This window comes from Crocuta crocuta, unplaced genomic scaffold (assembly GCF_008692635.1).
Source record: "Crocuta crocuta isolate KB4526 unplaced genomic scaffold, BGI_CrCroc_1.0 scaffold112, whole genome shotgun sequence".
NCBI classification, from domain to species: Eukaryota; Metazoa; Chordata; class Mammalia; order Carnivora; family Hyaenidae; genus Crocuta; species Crocuta crocuta.
In genome coordinates, this window is record NW_027528818.1 from 4,501,775 (window position 1) to 4,528,504 (window position 26,730).

Consider the following 26,730-nt stretch of genomic DNA (forward strand, 5'->3'; position numbering starts at 1 on the left):
GCAAATAGTCCTGTTGGAGCCAGAGAACAGTGGGTTCCAGGAGAGAAGTGTCCCAGTTGAAAAGACAAACAGAACTAGTATATTTGAAGAGTACAGGAAATGTTATTCTAAGCATATGCAGAGACAGCAGCATCTGGGGAAAAAATAACAATGGAAATATGGAAAGCCAGGCAAATGAAAGAACGCCGTAATGACACATTTTGGGAAAAATGAAGAAAAGGTGCATAATTGTGCTGTACAACCTGGCTGTATGATGGGCAGTGTTGCATTGATTATTACTGATTTGTCCAGAGAGGGATTAGATAAGGATGTAGGTGGGATGCTGTCTACGTGGCAAGATGTCAGCAGAAAACATCCAAAATTGATAATCCAAGAATTACTTGTATAAACATTTTATTTAGAGACATGGAAGGAAATGTGAGGGGAAGTATCAAGTTGATACATCTGTTTTTAACATAGGAGCTTTGCAATGATGGAAAATTTTTCACTAATAGGAAAATAAATTATTTTTGAAAGTTAATGGTGTTTTTTTTCTTTGAGAGGGAACCTGAAACAAGTCACCTAAGCTGGCTAGACCACATTTCCCTTATCTGTAAAATAAAAAAGGTAATGTCAGTGTAGATGAGGAGACCCCTTTGAAGACCTAATTGCCTGATTCTGTTGTTCCATTCACATCTAGAAAGCTGATGTTGGCAGAGCATTTGCTACATTGTTCAGGCATAGCAAGCTTTATAGGCTCTTAAAGAGGGTAACATTGTTTCTTAACTCCCTTTATGTAATTTAATATCAGTCATTTATTCCTATAAGACAACAGCTACTTTCCACCAGAAAGTTTTATATGCCTTTACTTTTAATTTTGCTTTTAAGTTTGGTTTCAATATTATGACCAAACCTGTGACATTTCTCTTAAAATGTCAACTTCTTAAGAATAGGGAGGAGTGCGGCGCCTGGGTGGCTCAGTCAGTTAAGCGTCTGACTTTGGCTCAGGTCATGATCTCATGGTTCCTGGGTTCGAGCCCGGCGTTGGGCTCTGTGCTGACAGCCAGCTCAGAGCCTGGAGCCTGATTCAGATTCTGTATCTCCCTCTCTCTCTCTGACCCTGCCCTGCTCATGCTATCTCTCTCTCTCATAAATAAATAAATATTTAAAAATTTTTTTAAGAGAATAGGGAGGAGTGTTTTCTTAATCTTTTTATACAGCAATGATTTTACCACAAGGCTAACCAATAAAAGTTGTGTGTAAGGTGACTGAACAGTGCTGTCCAATAGAAATATAATGTGACCTGCATTTGTAATTCCAATCTTCTAGTAGTCTTATTTAAAAAAAAAAAAAACAAGTTAAATTTAGTATATTTTATGCAACCTAATATATCTAAGATGTTACCATTCAACATTTAATCAATATAAAAATCTCTTTATTAATAGCAAATATTAACTAATGATATTTTTTCTGCTATTTTTCAAATTCCAGTACATACTTTACACTTCAGAATATTTCAATATGGATACTAATGTTTATTTTACTTATTTATTTAGTATAAAATAAAAATTTAGACAGACATACTTGTCTACATTTAAATTTTATAAAATTTATGTTTTAAAAAAGTAGATTCTCATACCCAAGTTGTTTCAAAAATGCTTAAAAGTTTTCCAACAATTAAACTGAGTAGTGGTTTTAAATTAAAATTTAAATTAATTAAAATTGAAAATTTCAATCCCTCAGTCACACTAGCTACATTTCAAATACTCAATAGCATCACGTGCCTGGTGGCTACCATGTTAGTGAGCCTTCTAGAATGTTCGATAATTTCAGTGAATGCTTACAGAATGACTGACATATTCAGTAATTTCAAAATTAGCATTCAGAATGCTCAATGTCCAAAGAACATCCTTCTTTCCTAAGGCCAGAGTTGGAGAGAAGGATACTTGACTCTCCCTTTAGATAGGTGGTTTGAACAAGTAGTTTTCAGATGTGACTAGAACTATCTTTAGGGCAAGTGTACATGAGGAGGTATGAAAGCTACTTCCGCTGAATGATTGTTTAGCTTAACAATTAGTGGAGAGGAATTCATGTTTTTGCCTTGGATGTTTTCTTTCCATATATAAACCTTTTAAAGTGTAATACTTATGAAACAGTGTGTGACAAGCCAAGATAGCTAGCATTTAGGGCCTCAGGGAACTATAAAAAAAGAAAAAGAAAAGAAAGGAAGAAAAAGAAAAAAAGAAGAGAAATAAATGTTGGCACAGTCTTGGTCTGGGTTTTCCCAGAAGGACACCTAAAATAAGAATTCAAGTATAAGCCATTTATTTGAGAGGTGATTCCAGGAAATACCTGTTTGGAAATGGAGAAATGTGACAGGGAAGGAAAGGAGCCAATAAGAGATGTATTCTTCAGCAAGTTAACACCGTGAGTCACTGAAGCTTAATCCCACTGGAGAGCTCTGGGAAATGTATGGAAATGTGCCACAGAGTCCTACCAGCACAGGGAAGAGGGAGTCAAGGTACTTATGCACAATTTCCTTGGTCATTAGTTCAAGACTGCTCTGTGGTCGTGGCAATTCCTCCTTTCTTTGCCCTACACACGGAGTGATATCTGGTAAGCAAGGGAAGCCATTCAGGCAAAGCAATGCAGGTGCTGGCAGTTGAAAGTCAGGACAATGTGCACTAAAATGGTATGGGCTAGGGGCTATGGGTGGGTAATGGACAGCATCTATGATAGAAGCTCTTTGGCTTATAGTGTCGAATGTATTGAAGAAAGGATGGGGAGGTATTTTTCAGATCTGTGGAGCTCTTTCCAAATACATATCCAACTGTCCCACTCTTCTCTCCTTCCTAGACCTGAGATCCAGATAAATCGTGCCCAGATAAATCTCCCTTGCCGTGAGATCTATTAATGGAGGCATAAAGACCAAGGAGGCTTATAGATGTTATTTATGTACATGTTAGTCTGAAAGTATTTCATAGAAACATTTATCACAACTGGCCTGGCCAAGGGATGTGCAGTGTTCTCTACTTCACTGGAGTTTGAGCTCTGAGCCTTAAGATGCCCGTTTGCTGTCCACCAAGGTATATCATCAAGGTCTGTCCTGTTTTTGCTATATTCTCTCAATATATGTATTAGTACTTGGTCTTTCAACTGACCTTAGTATTATTTGTTGAGTTTATAGCCCATGTCATCTTACTATAGGAAAAACTATGTGGGGATTCCCAGCTTCCTCTTAGAAACCAAAATAATAAACTTTAATTGCTCTTTAAAAAAAAAAAAACTTTAATTGCTCTTAAGAAAGGGATTTTCCAATCTGGACTGTTAATAAAAAAAGGAGGTCTCATTTTTAGTTTCCAAAGACTAGTGAAGACAACTTTGGGGATTGATAAAAAGAAACCTTGAGACAAATCAAGTAATGAGGCATTTACATTTTTTTTAATGTTTTATTTTTATTTCTGGGAGAGAGAGAGAGAGAGAGAGAGTGACAGCATGAGCGGGGGGGGGTCAGAGAAAGAGGAGGATACAGAATCTGAAGCAGGCTCCAGGCTCTGAGCTCTGAGCTAGCTGTCAGCTCAGAGCCTGACATGGGGCTCAAACCCACAAACTGTGAGATCATGACCTGAGCCGAAGTCGAATGCTTAACTGACTGAGCTACCTAGGCGTCCCCAAATAATGAGACATTTAATACTTCTGCCAGTTAAGCAAAAAATGTGAGAAGAAATGCTTCATATGTATTTCCCTCTTCTATTCAATGGCACATAATAGTATACCATAAATATCTAGAAGCTTCTTACATCCACAACATTGTGATTTTTTTTTAAATTGTGTAATTCTAAGTTCTTGGCCATGCACTGTTAAAAATAGTCTACTGGGAAGTAATTGATGTGATCTTCCCCAGTGTTTCAAAGCAAAACAAAATATAAATCCACGTGTTCTTTGATTATATGCCTCTTTTAAAGCTAAAAATTACATAATTTTTATTTTTCACTACCTTCAACAACAATATGATTTAGGCCATTAATTGCATACTCAATTATGTTCACTTTTTTTTAAGATTAATTTCCTAATTACGTACCTCAGAGAGTTTCCTTTTCTTGACCATCATGAGGTGGAAAATTAACCCTTTCATGTTGCAGAAATGATGACTTGCTCTGCATGGGCCTCATGGCCCCCCAGCTGTTTGGGGAAGTCCCTGTGATATGTAGGGGGTAGAAGTTTGTTCAGAAGCTCATCCTTTATTCCTGAGGAAACTAGGTTGGAAGCCAAATTTGATGTGTCTCTTCCCACCCCTACCCTACCTCCCATGGTCTATTTTTTGTTTTTGTTTTTTTTTTTTAATATTTTATTTCTAGGAGAGAGAGAGAGAGAGAGACAGCGTGAGCAGGGGAGGGTCAGAGAGACAGGGAGATACAGACTCTGAAATAGGCTCCAGTCTCCGAGCTGGCAGTCAGCACAGAGCCCGACGCGGAGCTCAAACCCACGAACTGCGAGATCATGACCTAAGTGAAAGTCAGATGCTTAACCGACTAAGCCACCCAGGCGCCCCTTCCCATGGTCTAAATGCAAGTTTTATACTGTTTGGAATGTTTTAAATGATTATTTGATAAATGAGGCTGATGATAATAGTAACTTCTATTTATTAAGCACCCACTATTTCTGGGTTTTTTATATGCATTATTTCATTTAATCCTCACTCACCCCTTTGGACTTGGTAGGTTTGTTAATAGAGTTTTGGAGATGATGAACCTAAAGCTTAAAGATTTTCTAAACCTCCCAAGGTCATCCACCTAGAAGTTATAGGGAATGATTCTGCTATTTAATTTCATTTGTTAGATTATAATGGAGGGAGATATGCTGCAGGATTTTGGCCTCTCTTAGGCTATCCTGGGATTCCATCAGTTTGCTCCTTAATGAGACTTGCAGGTATATTGGTTTTTATCCAAGCTAAAATTAGAATTTAAAACACTTTATACATAAGCAGAAGGTTCTTTAAGCAAGATTATTTGCTCTAATATGGCTAACATTAACAACTCAGGCAACAACAGATATTGGCGAGGATGTGGAGAAAGAGGAAACCTTTTGTACTGCTGGTGGGAATGCAAACTGGTGCAGCCACTCTGCAGGTTCCTCAGAAAATTAAAAATGAAACTACCCTATGACCCAGCAATTGCACTGCTAGGTATTTATCCAAAGAATACCAAAGTGCTGTTTTGAAGGGGCACATGCACCCCAATGTTTATAGCAGTGCTATCAACAAGAAATAGAGACAAACCATAAGAAACTCGTAAATACAGAGAACAAAGTGAGGGTTGCTGGAGGGGTGTTGGTTGGGGGGATGGGCTAAGTGGGTGAAGGGCATTAAGGAGGACACTTGCTGGGATGTGCACTGCGTGTTATATGTAAGTGGTGAATCACTAAATTCTATTCCTGAAATCACTATCACACCATACATTAACTAACTTGGATGTAAATTTAAAAATAATAATAAAAATTGGGGCTTCTAGGTGGCTCGGTTGGGTGCATGACTTTGGCTCAGATCATGATCTCTTGGTTTGTGAGTTCAGGCTCCATGTTGGGCTATGTGCTGACCGCTTGGAGACTGGAGCCTGCATTGGATTCTGTGTCTCCCTTTCTCTCTCTTTCTCTGTCCCTTCCCTGTTCATTCTCTCTCTCGCTCACTCTCAAAAATAAATAAACACTTAAAAAAATAAATACATAAAAATCTAAAAAGATTATTTGCTCTTAATAAAAACTGAATTATTGTACAGATCAGTTTAGTGTTCTGTTATTTGTTTTATTTCAGTCTGTTTTATTTCAGCCTCTATAATATCATTTTAACTATATAAAATTCTCACAAAAACTAGGAATAAATTATTTTTGAGTCTGATTTACTATGTTCTAAAAATATGCTACAGGTGGGGCTATAAATAAAATATCACATATTCATTACCCCCCATACAGTTATCACAATTCACAGAAAATTCTACACACTTGTAAATCAGGAAAAAATATGATTTTTTTAAAAAAGTGTGAGTCATTGAGAAACTTAACAGAAGACCATGGGAAAAGGAAAGGGGAAAAATAGTTACAAAAAGGGAGGGACCCAAACCATAAGAGACTCCTAAATACAAAGAACAAAATGAGGGTGATGGGGGGGGGCAGGGGAGAGGGGAAATGGGTGATGGGCATGGAAGAGGGCACTTGTTGAGATGAGTACTGGGTGTTGTATGTAAGCATTGAATCATGGGAATCTACCCCAAAAAGCAAGAGCACACTGTATGCACCGTATGTTAGCCAACTTGACAATAAATTATATTTAAAAATAAAATAAAATTAATTAGTTAAAAAGTGTGAGTCATTGATCATCTCAAGTGTAGCTGCGGAACTGACATCAGTGAGTTAAGTTACTAGAACCATTCCAAAGAAAATAAAATGGGCTATTGTTAGCATCTCCTTTAAACATTTTTGACCTGATAAAAGTTGTTATTGAGTGTCTGTCTGACTGTAATGATACATCTCCACTTAAAGAATCTGGTGCATGATTAAAATGTCCTTCAGAAACATCCAACATTTGACATATTTCAAGTTTTCAGCAAAGCATCAACAGAGCACAGATCAACCAGTTTTTACCCAGTAACTCAGATGAACCTTTAATATTTTGAGCCTAAAAGTCTTCTGGAGGAATCATGTCTGTTGATTGACACTACAGATTATCTGTCTGGTTCCTGAATGATAGATTTTACAGGCCTTAATTAGTTCTACTGTGAATTTGTTTTTATCCCCTGAAAACTATTTTTATAGTCCAGACTAGAACTGTATTCCAGAAGTAATACAGTAATATTCCAGAAGTAATACCAGACTAATACAGTAATACCAGAAGTAATACAGAAGTGGGGATGTATTCCAGTCCCCAGCAAGTGTAGTCACACATGGATTTCAGGAAAGGTATAGGGTTCAGGATAACACTAACCTCTCCCTGGGTAGAAGAGCTAACAGAACACACTGTGGTGCCATTTGAAATGACCACTCATTCATGGCCTAGCATGATGTTGGAATTATACATGCAGACAGACAACAATAATTTTGCTGATGTGGACATCCTTTCTGAAATGTACACAGATGAAAATGCCAAGGGTGAATGTTAATGTGATTTCAGATAATGCAAAATTAAAGACCATCTAAGAAATTACATGGAAATATAATGAGGCTTAGTGATGGTGGCTTGGGATTCAGAAGACCTGGATTGTTTCTCACACACACACACACACACACACACACACACACACATTTTGGAGGGTAACTACCTGATTATGTCACATGGAAGCAAAGGGCAGAAAATTCAACCCAACCTGTCTTTAGCAAGCTAGCTGCAGAGTGTAAAGGTATTCTGACTTCATGTCTGGCTTGCTCAATTCTCAAATCATGTTATCACATTATTTCTGCCCTGATTTTGCTCCGTGTCTACTCTTTTCCCCCTTATAGTGCTAAGATGGTTACCACAGCTTCGCTCCCAGATGTTTGTGCTTAAGATCAGCAGGAAAAGAGGGCGTTTGCTTTTGTCTTAACTCAATAAAGGTCCTATGTGCCTTGCCACACCTGACAAGTAATGGACCTGGTGGGGCGCAGTTGCACTTACAGGATTTAAGCCTTTGTAGCAGAAGGGACTTGTCCTGCATCGTGCTAAGGAAAGAGTGGGGCCAGGGCAGTCCCATTTGTGTATTTGGCAGTGGTAAAAACAGTAATGATCCTAATAAAACTTGACATCTATATCGTGGTTTTTATATGGCAGGCCCTGTGTTTAAGTGCTTCATTGTGAATGACCTCATTTAGTAACAGGACATGATATTTCCCTGTGGTGGGTATTTTTTCTCAGTGACTCCTGCAGTAAGATCACTAACTATAAATGGTGGGTGGGAAGAAGGCACAGGAGGTTTGAGGAGAGATGTAAAGATCTGAGGTCATCATCTGGACACAGGAAGAGCGGGTCCAGAATGGAGTAGAATGGGGAGTGTTGGGTGTTCGTTTGTGGAAAGGGATCCTAGATTTGAAGTGAAAACAGATGACTTGTGAGATTTTTCTCTTAGCAGCATTCACGCGCTCACAGGGAGGCACAGAAAAAGCAAATCTCGTGGGGCGTGTTCCGTAGAGACATAGAAGAACAAGGTAGCTGAGGGTATTAATAGAGTAGTGCTGATAACTGCGGACCATGTGGTCATTGCTGAGGATAGGATCCAAAGGCAAGGACAGACGTGAAGCCAGGAGAGAGCTGATGGTAGTAAGAGTGTTGAGGCGGGGAGATCATGGGTAGAGAACTACGTGCACAAAGAGAGCTAGACAAAGACGAGGTGGCATTGGGAAAGTGACATCTCTGAAATTGGGATTTCAGAGGTGATGCAGTTTCCTAGTAGTGACAAGATCCAGGGTGAGTAAGAATTTGTTTCTTGAGAAGGACTAGAGGAAAAGGAAGATCAGTGGGGAAGAGCGTATTGGGCGGCTCATCCTTGTGAAAACTAAAATTCCAGCCCAAGAAGGATGAACGTTATGAGCCATGGGCTAAAAGGGGTGATAAAGAGATGACCAGAAGGTTGGTAGACAAACAAGGAGATGAGAGACCGGTTGTGAACGCAGGCGGAGAGAATCGCAAAGACCAGTGGCTTTCGAAGGAGGATGGGAAGGGGCTGGGAGTAACAGTCTGGAAGTAGCAAAGTGGAACTTGGACATCAGACCGTCTTCTGGCCTGAGGTATATGGAGTGGGGTTTAATAAAAATAAAGAAAAAATTTTGAAACCAAAACTTTCCTCTTAATCATAGTGCAGAGAACTAGTGTCCTTGTCGGGCACCAGATGAATCAAAGCCAAGAGGTAAAGGAATGGTTCTAAGAAGACATGGAAGCTACTAGGGGGTTTGTCAGCCAGAGACTCAAGGTTGCAAATCACACAGGGAAGTTTGAGAAGCAGGACATGGGTAAAAGATGGAGTCGGAGATAATTCCTGACTTAGGAGGCTTGGACTTCAGCAGTGGCTCAGGCGAAGGCACTGGCACCACCTGAGAGGAGGGTGAGTGGTCTCCAGTATTGCAGAGAGCCCACCTGCTCGGCAGAAGCACTGGTTGTTCTGAGGGCCATCTGAGCAATTTGTAGCTCTCCTTAATCTCTCCTGGATGAATGAAACTAGGGCTCCTGCCTTGGGTTTTCTACAGACAATATTACTGGGCAGCATAGCTGATTCCACCAGAGAAATAGGAACTCACAGGCAGGGGTAACAAGACATCTGAAGAGTACTACCATTATTTTTTTAAATGTTTTATTATTCATTTTTGAAAAAGTGAGAAAATCTCAGGGAGAGAGAGAGCGAGCGAGTGAGGGAAGGGCAGAGAGTGAGAGAGACACAGAATCCCCATCAGGCTCAGCAGAGAATAGATGAAGAGAAATTATAAAAGACACAATGAAATACCACTATATACTTATCAGAAGGGCTGAAATACAGTGGTAATTCCAAATGCTGGCAAGGACGCCGAGAAACTGGATCACTCACACATTGCCAGTGGGAATGTAAAATGATAGAGCCTCTCTGGAAAACAATCCGGTAATTTCTGTTAAAAACCAAACATGCAGCTACCATACAACCTAACAATGCTCTCCTTGACATTAATCCCAGAGAAATTAAAACTTATGTTCGCACAAACACTTGTACACTACGTTATAGTAGCTTTATTCTTAATAGCCAAAAACTGGAAGTAACCCATATATCCAACAATGGATGAATAGTTCAACTGTGGTTAAATATTCCATACCATAGAATATTATTTATCAGTTAAAAAAATGAATTACTGATACATGCAACAGCTTTGGCATTGTGTTGATTTAAAAAAAAAAAAAAAGACAAAGTGTTACATACTGTAAGATTCCATTTATAAGGGTTTTTTAAAATTTATTTGAGAGAGAGAGAGTGTGTGTGTGTGTGTGAGAGAGAGAGAGAGCGAGCGAGCAAGGGAGGGGCAGAGAGAGAGGGAGAGAGAGAATCCCATAAAATGTCATGGAATTTTACACAAAGACGTTTTAAAAATCTGCAGATGCCAAAACTGGTAAAGTCTAAATCCTATAAGCTGGTTAATTATAATGTGCTGGTCAACTTCATGTTTTGATAATGCACTGTGTATGCCAGAGGCCACTGCTGGGGGAAGTTGGGAGATGTGTGCATAGGGCCTCTGTGTACTACTTTTGCCACTATTAGTCTATAATTATTTCAAAATAAAAAGTTTTTTAATGAGAGGGCGAAAGTATACAATTAGAGCGAATAGAATAAATACCACCAACAGGTTAATAGGAATCACAGGAAAGAAAAAATATAGGAGTAAATAGTTGAATAAAGTATAGAGACACATGTTTGAAAAATAATGAAATACCTCTGGTTGAAAGTGTCCGCGTACAATGGTCCCCCCTTATCTGCAGGAAGATGTTCCAGGACCCCCAGAGGATACCACAAATAGTACCAAACCCTGTATATGCAGTTGTGTTCCTCTACATACCTATACAAAGGTTAATTTATAAGTTGGGCAGAATAAGAGAGCAATAACAGTAATGAAATAGAAGAATATAACAGTATAGTGTAATAAAAGTTCTGTGAATGTGGTCTCTGTCCCAAAATACCGTATTGTACTGCACTCACCCTTCTTCTTGTGACCCTGTGAGATGATAAAATGCCTGCACGATGAGATGGAGTGACGTGAATGATGGAGCACTGTGACATAGTGTTAGGCTACCCTGGGCCTTCTGATGGTGAGTCAGGAGGATGATCACGTGCTGCTGGACTGCAGTTAGCTGCCCAGAACCAAAACCATGGATAGGGAGATAGTGCTACCAAACTACCTGATGAATACTCATAGATGTAATAACATTTAAAAACATCAAAGACTGTTCTCACTTATAAATTCCAAAGGTTATTGGGGCGCCTGAGTGACTCAGTCAATTAAGCGTTCGACTTCAGGTCATGATCTCGCTTTGTGCTGACAGCTCAGAGCCTGTAGCCCACTTGGGATTCTGTCTCCCAATCTCTCTGCCCCTCACCCACTCACACTCTGTCTCTCTCTCTCTCCAAAATAAACAAACATTTAAAAAATGTTAACTTCAAAAGGTTACAAAAAGGAAGAACAGATCACTTCTAAAGACTAAGAATCTTGATGATCTCAGACCTGTCCCCAGCAAACAATATATATCACAATATAACCATCATGAATGCATATTCAGTTTACCTTAGAAACTCAGAATAATGAACAGCAACTAATAAGACCTCAGAGAGAAAAAAGAGCAACAGTTGTATGAGACATTTTAAGATGCCCCTTTCCACCAATTATGTAGACAAAAATAAGCAGAGATATGGAAAATCTGAATGTAATTAATAAGTTTAATCAATGAGAGATATATACCAAAGAATGGTCTTGAGTACAATATTTCTGAACACAAACGGAATATTTATCCATGTATTAGATGATTAAAGAATAATATCAAGAACCTGTGTTCCTTGACCGTAATGAAACAATAAAATAGTAATAATTACAAATGGATAACTTTAAAAATCACATGTGTGTGGAAACTATATAATACTAAATAACTCTTGGGTTAAGTTGAAATCTACTTCAGAAATTTTTTATGTCTTTCAGAGAAACTTTATTGTACAATTTTCTTGTTTTTAGTGTTTATATTTGAGAGAGAGCTCGGGCACACATGAGCGTACAAGCAGTGGGGGTGGGAGGCAGTGGACAAAGAGGGAGGGAGAGAGAATCCCAAGGGGCTCAATTTCATGAACCATGAGATCATGACCTGAGCCAAAATCAAGAGTCAGACGTTTAACCGACTGAGCCACCCCGGTGTCCCTGTGCAGTTTTCTTCATATGGCGGTAGTGTTTATTAGGGGTATGTTTAGATACTTTATAACATCTGTTGTGTTATGTATAGATCATTTTTTTCCATTACATTTTCTGATTACATATTGCTGGTGTACAGAAAGTTCTTCATTTTCAATGTGAATCTTGAATCTTGTATTTACTGAATGTTCCTCTAATTAAAAAAAATTAATGTTTTGTATTTATTTTTGAGAGAGAGAGATACAGAGTGTGAGTGGGGAGGGGCAGAGAGAGAGGGAGACACAGAATCTGAAGCAGGCTCCAGATGTGAGCTGTCAGCACAGAGCCTGATGTGGGGCTCGAACTAGTGAACTGTGAGATCATGACCTGAGCCAAAGTCGGACGCTTATCTGACTAAGCCACTCAGGCACCTCACATGAATGGTCTTCTAATTTTAAAAGCTAAATTATCTTGGCTTTTCAAGGTGGTCATGTGATTTTCTCAAATAATGACAGCTTGCACTCTTCCTTTCCAAGATTTACACTTTAGTTTCTATGTCTCTTTGTGCCAGATATCACTCCTACTTTAAATGTTGGCTCCTCCTGGTCTTACTCATGATTTGAATTGGAGAACTTCTAGTGTTGTTTCCTCCATTCAGTGTGCTACTTCTGGAAGATCTTTATCACATTAAGGAAATTCCCTTATACTGTTCTTAATAAGAATCAGGAATGGGTACCATCCTCGACATGTGGCTTCCTTCTCCAAGAAGCTTAGCTGAAGTCAGGGAAAAGGGGACACAATCTGGGGAGCACATACTCCATCCTTTGTGGATAAGACCCTAAAGTGGCAAACATCATCTTCTTTCACGTCTCAGTGGCCAAATATTAATTGCGTAGCCACATTTAGCTGCAAGGGAGGCTAGGAATGAACACTTTCCAACTGGTCAGCCTGTGCCTACCTAAAACACTAATACCATAGGCAAGAAAGAGACCAGATACTGAAGGACAGCTAGCTCTACAAGCTGATGCTAGGCTTTGTTCCTTTAATTTGTTAGTGTATTAAAAAGCATTAATGTATTTTCTAATATTCCTCATATTCCTTAAATAAATCCTCATATTCCTCATGTTCCTTAAATAAATCCCACTTGATCTTGAAGATTCTTTTACTGTATTGTTGAGTTCTATTTGTGAGTGCTTTATTTAGGATTTTTACATCTGTGTCTATTAAAATATGTTTAATTAAGTGGTAATACTTTACATTTATGGAAATAATTTGCAGTTTTTGAGATCAATTTATATACATTATGTCACAAGAATAGATGATCATCAGGATCTTATTGTAAAAAACAGTAAATATTAAGTATATAAATAGAAATTTAAAAAAAATTAATGTTCTATTTATTTCTGAGACAGAGAGTGACAGTGTGAGCAGGGGAGGGTCAGAGAGAGAGGGAGATACAGAATCTGAAACAGGCTCCAGGCTCTGAGCTAGCTGTGAGCACAGAGCCCCACACGGGGCTCAAACCCACGAACCATGAGATCATGACCTGAGCCGAAGTCAAACGCTTAACTGACTGAGCCACCCAGGCGCCCCTAAATAGAAATTTTCTGCAAATGGAACACTGTAGGCTTTTCTTATTATTGCCTAATTCCAAAAGATGGTCTGTAGAGGATACAGGGAATTGAAAAAGGATTTTTGGTCACACAAACCTAGGAGGGATGTTAGCACCCTCCAAGATGCACGGGGAGGAACGAGGCTGCCAGCCCTATCAAATGTCTAGCACTCTGCTGGTGTTCTAGACACTCTCTTAATGCTATGGTTAAACAGCCTGATTCTGAATTTATAAGTAAAGGACTTTATGGTTATTAATCCTCTTTTAGCTTTCTGAACTTTTGCTCTGATCCCTTACTATCTGTGTATACCAAATGAGATCATGGCAATTGAGCACTCTCCTGGGAAAGGAAGCACTAAAAATACAGAGCACTCCTTGCTGTTTGTCTGGCCGCCAGGTCGTATGTGTGCCGGTCACACATTGTCCCGCAGGACTGAAGAGCTTTTCCAGAATACACAATAATTATATAACAGCGATCACTCAGTTGTATACAGTGCCTTTGGGAGGGAAATGAAGGGTTGGCTGACATAATTTCACAAAAAGCCGCACTCAGTATTAGAATGATTAGGTGTTACAATAAATACAGAACCACCCAAATAGTAGTGTTTCTGTAGATAATAACCCCATAAAATCTGCTACTTGTTAACTTCTCTTCCCTGAGTCTCTGGGCCTCCCATGTGTCCTAGATTAGATACTTAGGGCTGCATGTAACTCTGATCTCACTCAGGCTTTCAGTGCCTTCTCACCCCTGCTTCTCTCCCTCCCTCACACATACCCCCCCAAAAGCAATTACACTACCGTATACCTGGGGAGAATCTGCTGGCTCCTCCCTGACAATACAGCTGCACATTTCAAAATAAAGCACAGATCGGGGAGTTACGTGATTACTCACATTGGTACACATGTCTCATTTGAACATATGAGACCTTATAGTAGTTTTCGCCCTGGATTATGTGCATTGATGAGATAACTCATCCAGATCCACTTCATTGTACTGTTTTGGGATGTCCTAAGTACCTAAATTCTTAATGACTATTGCTACTGGGAGAAATGCATTCCCTTTTTACCATGCACAATAACCCATAGCCTAAAGCTCATAGGGAAATATCCAAAATCCTGTCTATTTTTTTTAACCATTATCGGCCCTAGAAAGATGAATAAAGTTGAGGTCTAAATGAATAGAACTGCCTCACTGGCATTTTCACTGTTTCTCTTTACAAGTGGTTACCTCTATCGTGAAGGTACACCAGGGGTACAAGCACAGGCACTGTTAACTAAGCACTTACATTTAAAATAAACACTTTAAAATAGTTAATTATACTTTACCCCGCAGGACGAGAAAATGTTCTCTTAGGTCCCTAAAAATGGATGATGATGTAATTTAAAACTTTGTGGATACCTAAAATTTGATTGCCTGTTTTTAAAATGCTGAGCTGGGGTTTGACTCTTCATTCTTAAGCTCTATGGTCTGTTAAGTATAAGCAGGTAATAAGACAGTTGTATGGAGGAGAGTTAGTGAAGACAGAGTTAGGCCACCAGATAATAGATATGTTAAAAACTACACAACTAAAGCAGCCTGATGCAAGTTCAGCAAAAGACAGGTCAACCTTACTGTAAAGTCCAAAAATAGATCCGAACAGACCTGAGAATTTAAGGGAAAAATAAACTGCATCCTGTCTCTTCTCTGCCTGTCACATTATAAGAGCTCAGTAAATATTGTTACTAAGTCACATTCAGGTTGTTTAAGATTTAAATGTAAAAAATCGTGTTTTGAGAAGCCATTTTCAATCAGTATGTCTATCATCTTGAGTGGGGAAGCAGTTTCTAGGCAGAGAATCAAAAGTGGAACCCATAAAGGAATATATTAATAAAATTTAACTGCTAAAAAATGTAAAACCTATCATGGTGAGCATAGCATAACTGAATTGTCAGATCACTATGGTGTACATCTGAAACTAATACAGAACTAAATGTCAACTATACTTCAATAAAAATAGATAATTAAAAGGACTGAAATAGGAATAAAAATGTAGAATTTGTACATGTTTGAGCATATACAGACTCATAAACAACCCCAAGATCCCATCTTCAGAAATCAAATTCTACAGTCTTGAACAGACATGCTTTAAACATATAAGTATGGAAGTAAATTAAGTGAAAAATTATAATTATACCACTACTTAAATACCTGTAAGAGAGCTACAGCACTGGAATGAGCCTCACCACACCAGATTAGTCCAGTATACACAAAAGATCATATTTCTGTAGAGACAAAACCCATCAGCAGCCCTAATCCCTCATAAAACCTCAGACCACAGGCAGCCATTAGCCAAAGTAAACATGAAAAGAGAAGGAGCATCAGAATTGTCAGTAATATTCTGCAAAGTTGAAATTCAAGCCATCGGCTTCAGTAATTCCCAGAAATAATAGCCAAATCTAAATACCGTGTGGGTTTATGATTTGTACAGTTGGACCAATACAATGGTTTTAGGAATTTTTAAAAATATATAATTCATGTAGCACACACAGATACCTTTGTATGTAGTTAGCTTTCAAAATATTTATTCCATGAAATACCATCAAGGAATTTAATATTGAAAACTTGCCTAGAGATCAAGGTCAAGTGAAAGCCCTAAGTAGCCTCTAAGAGCTTGTTACACTCTGAGCAAGTATAATCTGGTAGTTCTGGTAGCTGACTGACCTCTGCACGTGAACAAGGCCAGCTTTAAGCAGCTGTAGCAGTGTTTAATTTTGCCCTGAATCTACAGTGTCCTAATTGCAAAATTGCACCTTTTGATTTGTAGTGACCCCAGAGGATGATGGACTATGTCCATATAGAAGTGGGGCTCTTAAAGAACTTTATGAGCATGAATTGGGGGTGATTCCTGAGAACCTACCCTTGTGAAATTGAAATTAATATTCTAGCTCAAGTATCAGCCACAGTGACGTGTTGAGTTGGTCATTTTGGAGTTGAAACCATATCCTTACTAAAGACTCACTGTAGAGTCCCCAGAACTTCTCAGCAAGAGGCTGTCCCACTCACAATGTCATAAAGAAAAGGGACAATGACCCAGGTAACTTACCTCCCCAAAATTGTCACTTTTGCTTCAAACTGTACCGTAATGGATATTGTGGTAGAAAGGGTATTTGACAGTTGAGGTAAAACGATTTGGAAATTATCTGTACAGCCTCCACCATCCCTTTGCTTGGTGTGAGGAAACGCAAGCTGTTTACACTGAATTAGATGAAATAAGCAGAAAATAGTTTCAAGACCATGATTTTATGTTTACAGATCATTAGAACTTGAAAGAAACCCTTTTGGGGTTACTGTGGGTACTCAGCATAGGAGAAAATTGCCTTAGAAATGATAGAGAATTGAGTATTTCTAGTGCTGTGAGGGGGAAAGGGAGTATACGGACAGGTAGCATAGAACTGAGCATTTTACCCTTTTACTATGGAGTAGCAGGTGCCCTTCCCCTGCTCAGTGTCTGTGAAAAGCCACAGAGAACTGTAAACTGGGCTAAGTGGGAAGGGTCCACCTTTACCAGACCAGGGTCAGCACCTTAGAGAGCCAGAGAGTAGCATGATCAGGACCTCATGGTACCAAAGTCATGAGTTCAGTTTAGGTTCTTTTCTCCTATATAAGACAGCAGCCTCCCAAGGTAGCTGAAGGAGGTTGAGAATTTGGCTCCATTTCCAGCTATTAGATCTGGCATAGAATTATCAAAAGTAGTCATTATTTGGCTACATCTTACCTTGTCTAGACAGTTCACTATGATTTTCTCCCTCTCTCTCTCATCCCCTTATTCTTACTGTCTCTCTCTTGCCTCTGTCACAACAGGTGTTGAAGACATCGTGGCAATAATGATTCCTGAACCAAAAGGGAAGGAGATAGTAAGCCTTCTGGAAAGGAACATCACCGTGACCATGTACATCACCATCGGAACCCGGAACTTGCAGAAATACGTGAGCCGCACTTCGGTTGTGTTTGTCTCCATCTCCTTCATTGTTCTGATGATCATATCCCTCGCATGGCTGGTCTTCTACTATATCCAGAGGTTTCGATATGCAAATGCCAGGGACAGGAACCAGGTGAGTAGCAAAAAATTTTTTTAATGAAAAATACTATAAAAGTAATGCATATTATTATATAAACTTTGGAAAGCACAGAAAGTACCAAGACAAAAACAAAAGAACCTATTATCCGCCACTCAACATAAACACTGTTACCATTTGCCATATTGTTTTTCAGATCTTTCCCAAATACACATGTTTTGATCTTTACTATTATTGTTCTGTAATATTGAGATGCTTTCTCCCACATTCCTCTTGCTCATTTTTTTTTTTTTTGACATTTATTTAGGCACATAATAAAGGTAGAAAGAGGAATGAGCTGAGATTGTACTCATAGTGGCAATGTTGTGTGGGGAAAGCCAGGATTTCCTTCTGGAATGTGATATATTTATACTAAATATATAAATAAATAAGATATATTTAGTATAAATGCAAAGGTATAAAATGGTATGAAGTTAAGAGTAATTGCCTTCCTTGTCTGTCCCTCAATTATCCAGTCATCTTCCTGGAATACCTTCTCTTCCAGGGATATTTCACGTGCTTACAAACACACACACATTTTTAAACAATTGATAGCACACTTTATACCCTTATTTCTCACTTCTTGGAAACTAGTCATCGCCACACTCAGTACAAGCTGCTTTCCCATTTTTAATGACTGTATAACATTTCATTTTCTGCATATTTCACATCTATCAAACCAGCTCTGTTAAAAAAAAGTATGTGTGACACAAAGCACATTTGTGAGTATACCTCTAAAGTAAATTTTGGAAGTTTAACAGCTAGGATGATGGTATATGTATATTAAACTATGATCAAATTGCCCAAAGTCTGCCAAAAAGGTTGAAAGAATTTTTGTGTTAACCAATGATAAACGAATACTGTTTAATACTAATATAAACATTAGTATAGTACTCTTTATACTAACATATACAATAATATACTAATAACACTGTTTTCCCATATCCTTGGCAAAAGAATGTTAGACCTTTTTGTTGTATGCAATTTGATAAGTTAAAAATGTTATCCCATTTTTCTTATCACAAATAATGTTGAACATCTTTTGAAGCAAAATAGAAAAAGTGAAATATTTTTCTCTGATACATGCTTATATTATCTGACCACTTTTCAGTTAAGTTTGTTGGTCATTTTCTTACTTATCTGTGTAAGTCAAAGAAATTGAAGAGAAGAGTATTAGTCGTAGGAGTTAACCAACATAAAACTGACAGTTTTATCCTCCCAGTTTGTCATTGCCTTTGATTTATCTGTGGTGCTTTTTGCCATGAAGGAATTTGGGGGTTTTACATAACTGAACTTACCTTTTTATGTAGCTCCTGAGTTTTGTGTAATAAGATCTTCTACAGCCCAAGACTATAGAAAAACATTCTCTAATTTTCACCCACTACTTTTTATTTCAGTTTTATGATTAAGTCATTAATCTACAGAGAACTTATCTCAGCGTAAAGAACTAAGTAGAAGGCCAACATTGTTTCATTCCAGATGGCCTACCTACTAGATTTTATGACAGGTATTTATTCAATAATTAATCTTCCTCCCCCTCATATGCAGTATCCCCATTCAGCATATATTAAATACTCTTATGTATTAAGTTCTATTTCTGTGCCCTCTAAACTGTACCATAATCTGTCTATTCATCCTCCGAGACCAGACTATTTTGAGTACTTTAGCACTATAATATTTAGCACTGTAATAGCACTGTAAGAATATTGAGCACAGAATCTTTCTTTATTTTTCTACCTTCACTTCTTATGTCTATTTTTATATAAATTTAGAATCACTATTATCTTTTTTATTTTTTTAATGTTTTATTTATTTCTGAGAGAGAGAGAGACAGCATGAGCAGGGGAGGGCCAGAGAGAGAGGCAGACACAGAATCTGAAACAGGCTCCAGGCTCTAAGCTAGCTGTCAGCACAGAGCCTGACGGGAGGCTCGAACCCACGAACTGTGAGATCATGACCTGAACTGAAGTCGGATGCTAAACCGACTGAGCTACCCAGGCGCCCCATATTGTTATCTTTTTTAAGTTTACAGAATAATTTATAACCTTATGATGTTGAATCTTTCTAAGTATCATATGTGTTTGCCCTTTATTCAATGATTCTTTTTTGTCTCCTACTAGCATTTCTAAATATTCTTATTTAATCTTGCACGTTTTCTTATATTTATTCGTTAGTATTTAATAATTGTGTTGCTATTATAAATGAAGTATTTTTCCTATATAAATCATTTTTAAATTATTATAACATGCCTTATTATTACCTTAATAATGGTAATATTTTATAGTACTATATGCAGACATGTTCTAAGAGTTCTCTATATATTTTCATACATAATTGTCTTAACAACCCTTAATAATAATAAGGATTTTATCATTTTAATCAAGAAGCAAGTTTAATTGTAACAAATGCCTTTTCAACAGCTATCGTCTGAGTTTTCTCTCTTGATCTGTTAGTAGGAGTGTATTTCATTAATGGATTTATCAATATCAAACCATCCTGAATCTTCAGGCATGCTATTCTAACATATGCTAGGTTGTATTTGTATTTTATTTATTTTTACCCTGGTATTCATATGTGAAATTCATCCATAGTTTACATTTCTATCATTTTCAGGTAATGGTTATACTGGCTTTTTTGAGAAATTTGAAAATTTTCCTCCATTTTTTGCAGTCTAGAGCCACAATGTCCAACACAGTAGACACTAGCCATGTGTGACCATTTAAATTTAAATTAGTTGTAATAAAATAAAATTTAAAATTCTGTTTCTCAGTTACACTAGCTACATTTTGAATGTCCTATAAGTGTACTGCCATTTGGTAGCCATTCCTATCATCATGGAAAGTACCATAGGAGAGCCCAGCTCAAAGGCATTTTAAATAGCAGTGGAACTGGCTGATTCTTTTTAAAAAATATTTTTAATGTTTATTTATTTATTTTGAGAGGGAGTAAGAAAGCATGAGTGGAGGAAAGACAGAGAAAGAGGGTGGGAAAGAATTCCAAACAGGCTCTGTGCTGCAGAGCCTGACTCAGGGCTCTAACTCACGAATCGTGAGATCATGACCTGAGCAGAAATTAAGAGTCGGATACTAAACCAACTGTCACCTAGATGCCCCTTCAATTAGCTGATTCTTCAAGTATTAGTAGAAAATTTCCTCATGGCAGTAAGGTCTGGGTTATTGTTTAAAAGGACAACTCTTTGACTTTTCCTATTTTATGGCAATTGATTTGTTTAAATTTTCAACAGCTTCTGGAACAATTTCTAAAAATAGTATTACTGCATCTTTTCTGATTCTCAAAATGATACATGCTCAATCTAATAAATTGTGCCATTCAAAAAACACTAAAAGAGAAGACAAATCACCCATTACCCATTGGAATTGTTAACCACTGAGTACATTACTTTTCAGGTTTTGTAACCACCTAAATATATATTCAGTAAATTGTGATTATATACGTGTCTATGCATGAGACACAAATACACATGTAAGATTTGTATTCTATTTTTTAATTACCTGGTGAACATTTTCCCTTGTCATGAAATAATCTTTAAAACATGATTTTTAGTAGTTATATAGTAGTCTAGTTCCACCACTTACCAAACATGGGCTAGATTCTTAATCTCTTCATGCTTTGGTTTTCTAAACTAAATGAGAATATACCTTCCTCTTATGGTTATGGGCTACTGTATATTTTTTAAAGCCTCTGAACATGAAGCTAATGACTTCCTAAGCTCTCACTTTTTTTAAATGTTTTTTTTTATTTATTTCTAGGAGAGAGAGAGAGAGAGAGACAGCGTGAGCAGGGGAGGGTCAGAGAGAGAGAGGGAGACACAGACTCCGAAACAGGCTCCAGGCTCTGAGCTGGCAGTCAGCACAGAGCCCGATGCGGGGCTCGAACCCACGAACCACGAGATCATGACCTAAGCGAAAGTCGGACGCTCAACCGACTAAGCCACCCAGGCGCCCCTTAAGCTCTCACTTTAATGATATCCATTATTACTATCATATAGATTCCTTGATGACTACTTATAAATCTAACTTTACCACTTTTATTGAATATTCTGGAATTTAAATGGACATGTACTATCAGACAGAAGGCAATGAAAATAGACAAAGAACTAATATATTTGGTTTCACTGGTCACCAAAGTTTACATATTAAGAAACTAAGCCTATATAAGTCATTTATTGCTAAGATACCTTGCTAATTTGACAATAATGAGTGAAAATGGTAACCCTATATTTTTGAGTCTGTGCATAGTCCAAGCCGTCATTAGGCAATTCAGTCAACCAGGAGATTTTAAGCTTGAATCTGTTAGTTCATTAATTATTTCAATCACTAATCTACTTTGTGCAGGTAAATGTTGTTTGCATGTCTCTAGCATATGAATACTCTGTGATTTAGGTGAAAAGTTAATGGGAAGTGGATGGTGTGGAAGTGGCTCATAGGGTTTAAGCTTCTACTCTGCTCCAATTTTATTAACTTTCCTTAAATTGTAGGATAACACCCTCAGGGTCACTCCGTGACTTGGGATCATGTTAAAAGTTAGCACTGTTCCCTGATCAAAATAGGCACTATACTTTGGTCCTTTGATGGATGGAATAAGAACATATAATTTCCTTTAGAAAAAGATTTCTCCTCTGATGGACAGTGCCCCATTCTATTCAATAGAAAGCTTCAGCTATGCAAGCTATAGCTACAATAAGCCTCAGGTTAACTTAAGTCATTTATTTTTATTAAAGCAGTACTGGCCCTTCAGAACAATCGACTCTCAGGTTAGATGGAGGCTCACAGCCTAAAATGGAATATCCAAGGCCTTAATGTTGCATTGGTGAAGTATTCAACCATTCAGGTATGTGCAAGAGAGACTGATTGAATTAGGCAGGTGAGTGAGCACTTCAGTTTCTGCTTGGCTTTGTGCGGATTACAGCTGAAGAAAAGTCACCATCATCTTACATGATCACTAGCTCACATGTGTGCTGAATGTGGAGAAGATCACTTCAATGCCATTTCCCACGGAGTAAGATTTTCTAGATATTCTCTATGTTAGTAGCCTCACACCAAGCTCTTTTAGGTAGTGACATGGAGAATAAAGGTACAACTGAAACTGAAGGGAGAGATTTGGCGGGTGTGCTGAGTCTCCTAAAACAATTACACCAAGATAAATCTAGTGCCGGGTAATCATTAAAGACAACAGCTTTGGAGTCCGACAGGTCTGGATTCAAATCTGTACTCTGGTGGGTGTACACATAACTATTCCTAGTTGTGTGACTTGACACAGGTTAGGTACTTTGCCTTTCTAGCCTGTACTTCCTCACATGTAAAGTGAGACTGAACTCCTATCAGCTGCATCCAAGGGGAATTGAGTAACAAAATACGTGTGACGTATTAGATAGTTGTTAGCTAGATCACCTTTAATACATAAGGCAGTTCTTAGAAAATAAGACCCACCCCAATTTAAATAGCTCAATTCTTTTTTGTTTTGTTTTGTTTTATTGTGAGAGAGAGCGCGCCTACATGTGAGCAGGGTGGAGGGGCAAAGGGAGAGAGAGAGAGAAAGAGTGAGAAAGAGTGAGAGAATCTCAATCAGGCTCCATGCTCAGCTCAGAGCCAAAGGGGGGGCTCGATCCCATGCCCCGGGGATCATAACCTGAGCTGAAATCAAAAGTTGGACACTCAACCAACTAAGCCACGCCACCACCCTAAACAAATGAATAAATAAACAAACAAGCAAACAGCTCAATTCTTATATAATTCACAAAGAGTTAAATCTAGATGGGGTTTTTTAACTCAGCTGACACACTTTGAAATGAAATGGGATCTTTTTTCTATCTTTTCTCCAGAGTTATGGGAAAAGGAAAGCATATAAATAGACTACAGAGAAAGAATCTGGCTTTCTTGGAGACTAATTCCCCATGTAGCAGTGGTTTTTAATTTACAGTAATAGTGTATGCACACAGTTTTAAAAAAACCAACCAAACAAAAGGGTGTGTATTTAAAAGTAAATTTCTTCCCACCTCAAAGTCTCTTTATCAACTTCCCTTCCTCTAGCTCTCCCCAGAGGCATAAACTCTTAACACTTCCCATTCTAGGCTTCTAGAAGTTTCTGTGCTATATGTAAGAAAAGTTGTTTTCCACATTATAGACAAGGGCTCTGCCCTCACATAGTTTACATTGTAATTCTGTCAGATGCAATACACATGAAAACAGATAGAAACCCACTCAGAAGCTAGTGCAGTAGTCAGATGGCAGGTGATGGATTTGGACCAGAGTGAGCAAGAAGTCAGAAGGAATCTGATTAGGATCATTTTTTTTTTTTTAATTTTTTTTTAATGTTTTATTTATTTCTAAGAGAGAGAGAGACAGCGTGAGCAGGGGAGGGTCAGAGAAAGAGGGAGCCACAGACTGAAACAAGCTCCAGGCTCTNTTGGATAGTAAATTACATGTTTACTGTATGTGTGAGAGAAAGAGAAGAGTCAAGGAAGCAGTTTTCACAGCATGAACCAAAATGGGAAAGACAGGAGAAGAGAGCCTGAGGAGCTGAGAACTCAGAATTTCAGTTTGCAGATGTTAAATTTGAGAAGCCTATTATATGTACTAGGTATCTTTTTTCAATTTTTTAATGTTTTATTTATTTTTGAGAGAGAGAGACAGAGCACGAGCAGGGGAGAGGCAGAGAGAGGGAGACACAGAATCTGAAGCAGGCTCCAGGCTCTGAGCTGTCAGCGCAAAGCCCAGTGGAGGGCTTGAACCCATGAACTGTGAGACCATGATGGAGACGATGGAGCCACCCAGGCGCCCCTATATCTACCAGGTATCTAACACAGATGCCAGGTATTTCAATATGCAAATCTGGAGGTCAGGAGAGAAGAAGAGCTAGAGATAGACATACAGGCACCGTCAGTACATAGATGCCATTTAAGCAGCCAGGACAGGATGAGCTCCCTTGGAGAGTGAGCATCCAGGAGAAGAGGTCGAAAGACGACTTGATGTCTGCTAATGTGGCCTCATGCCCCACTCTCTTTCCCTCTGTCATATTATTTTATGTATTTGTTTTCTTTCCGGTCATATCAATATTGGAATCCATTCCCTCCTTGTCTCACACCTCACTTACCCCGTGCATGCAGGCACCCGGAGGGAGGGCAGCAAGGAGGCTGGTTTGCAGAGACCAGCCCCAACCTCACGCTCCACCTGGACCCACTGCCCCTCTGCTTAGGGTCCACTGGTCTGCAGGATTCTTTTTACACTCACGATGCTTTTCTTTCGTACAGTCCTGTCATCTTTCTTCCAGGCCGGTGTCCTTTGGGGACCCTGGTCTATCGACCAGCTTCCCTGTACCTTAATACAAGCTCTGATTATTTCCACAGAGCTGAAGGAAGTGGCCAGACCTCTGATTCCCATTTCTGAACAAGCCCTGGGATGTGGAAGGGCCTGTGGTGCATCCCATACAGGATGCAGGTTGTCGCGGAGCACACACAGCACTTTGAGGGGCCTGCTTTTCATGTCGCAGTCTAGCCCACTGGAGCCTCATCTCTGATGAATCCTAGAACAGTCTGTTGCCACAATCAGACTTAAACCCAGACATAAATGTGACTCCCCAGGCAGCTTAGGCAAGGCCCTGAAATAGTCAGAGCTGGGATGTCTGATAGGAGCTGGGACCACTTAACAGTAAATAGGGTTTGATTGTTCCAAGTGCTTTCTTTACATTGATATACCTCTTCTTAACTCTATGATGAAGGCACTGTATGTAGAACCCCATTCTACAGGTGAGGAAACAGAGAAGATAAGCAGTTGCCCAAGGACACACGGGTTGGCAGTCTTAAAGCTGAGATCTTTAACATCTTTGAAATGCTCCATCCTGAGAACATCTTGGATGCCCGCTGGTCCAAGCCCAGCAGTCTGGTCTCCTCCTAGAGATGCCATTCTTTTCTATATGCCACTTAGAGAATATATACCACAAAATTGCCCGCTATTGTTGATTATCATTATAGATGCAGTTTCTGTCAGGACTTGTGCAAAAAAGGTGTATCCCATTTTGTGCAGGACCCAAAGATGAGAATGACGGGAGGGCTGCTTTTATTTCTAGATTTTTCCCCAGGGAATGTGAGGAATCCCTAAGAACCCCTGATAATTCACATTTCTCCAGGTTCATTCCTATCTCTCTGGCAGCTTAACAGTGCACCTGGCAAACATACACTTTACACATCCCATGTGTGAAAGGAACTCCCTGATATTAAGAACATTTGGAACATGTGTGGCATATTCAAAAAGTGAATTTCTTTGATACAGAATATGTTCCTATGATGAGCAGAAATGCCACAAAAGATGTTAAGATGATACTTGATCTGAGGAAGGCAGGTGGTCCACAGAGGAGATCATTGTAAGCAAAGCAAACAATCAGAAGTGATTTTTTTACCTGCAAATTTCGGAAAAAACAAACCGCTAAAACCCAACCCTGGGGAAGCTAGTGTGTAAAGGGCTCCATACATATGACTGGGGGCTTCAGAAATTGGTATCATTCTTCTTGAGAATAGTTTAGCAGTCTTGATTCAATTGGCTTTATTATGCTTAAATCTAGTTTTTGAATAAGTGGTATATTCTCATGGTTCAAAACGCAAGGAGTATAAAAAGGATTTGCACTCAAAATTCTTCCTACCCTTCTCCTCCTCCAGAAACCCAGGTACCTCCGCAGAAGCGCACATGGTAGTGATTTCTGGTGCAAACACTCCACGATATGTTTATGAACACACAAAAATATGTATGTCTTCTTTTCATTCTTTCTTCCACAAAGTGTAGCATGTTATAATTTGAAATGTTGATTTCTTTGCATCTTGGAGATTTTCCCATACCGTTTCATCAAAGTTTCATCAAAAGCTTCTTCTTTCATTTTGTAGCAGAGTATTAATCCATTACACGGTGTTATGGGTTGTATCATGCCCCTTTGAAAATTCATATGTTGAAGTCGTAACCCTGAGTATCTCAGAATGTGACTTATTTGGAAATTGGGTCACTGTAGGCACCATTATTTAAGATGAGGTCATTTTGGAATAGGTTGGGATCCTAACCCAATATGACTGGTGTCCTTATAAAGAGGGAAAATTTGGACACAGACACGCATACAGGGAGAACTCTGTTTGGAGATGAAGGCAGAGACAGGATGGTACGTATACAAGCCAAGGAATGCCAAAGATTGCCAGC

General features: G+C 38.7%; 1 protein-coding gene across 1 annotated transcript in view; it reads left to right on the plus strand.

The window, feature by feature from the left end:
• The window catches only part of RNF150 (ring finger protein 150), a 251,746-nt gene that overhangs the window by 138,252 nt on the left and 86,764 nt on the right, over positions 1 to 26,730 (plus strand). The window contains exon 2 of the mRNA XM_077755891.1: positions 17,280 to 17,530. Coding sequence (XP_077612017.1) covers positions 17,280 to 17,530 — 251 coding nt within the window. The remainder of the gene's footprint in view (positions 1 to 17,279; positions 17,531 to 26,730) is intronic.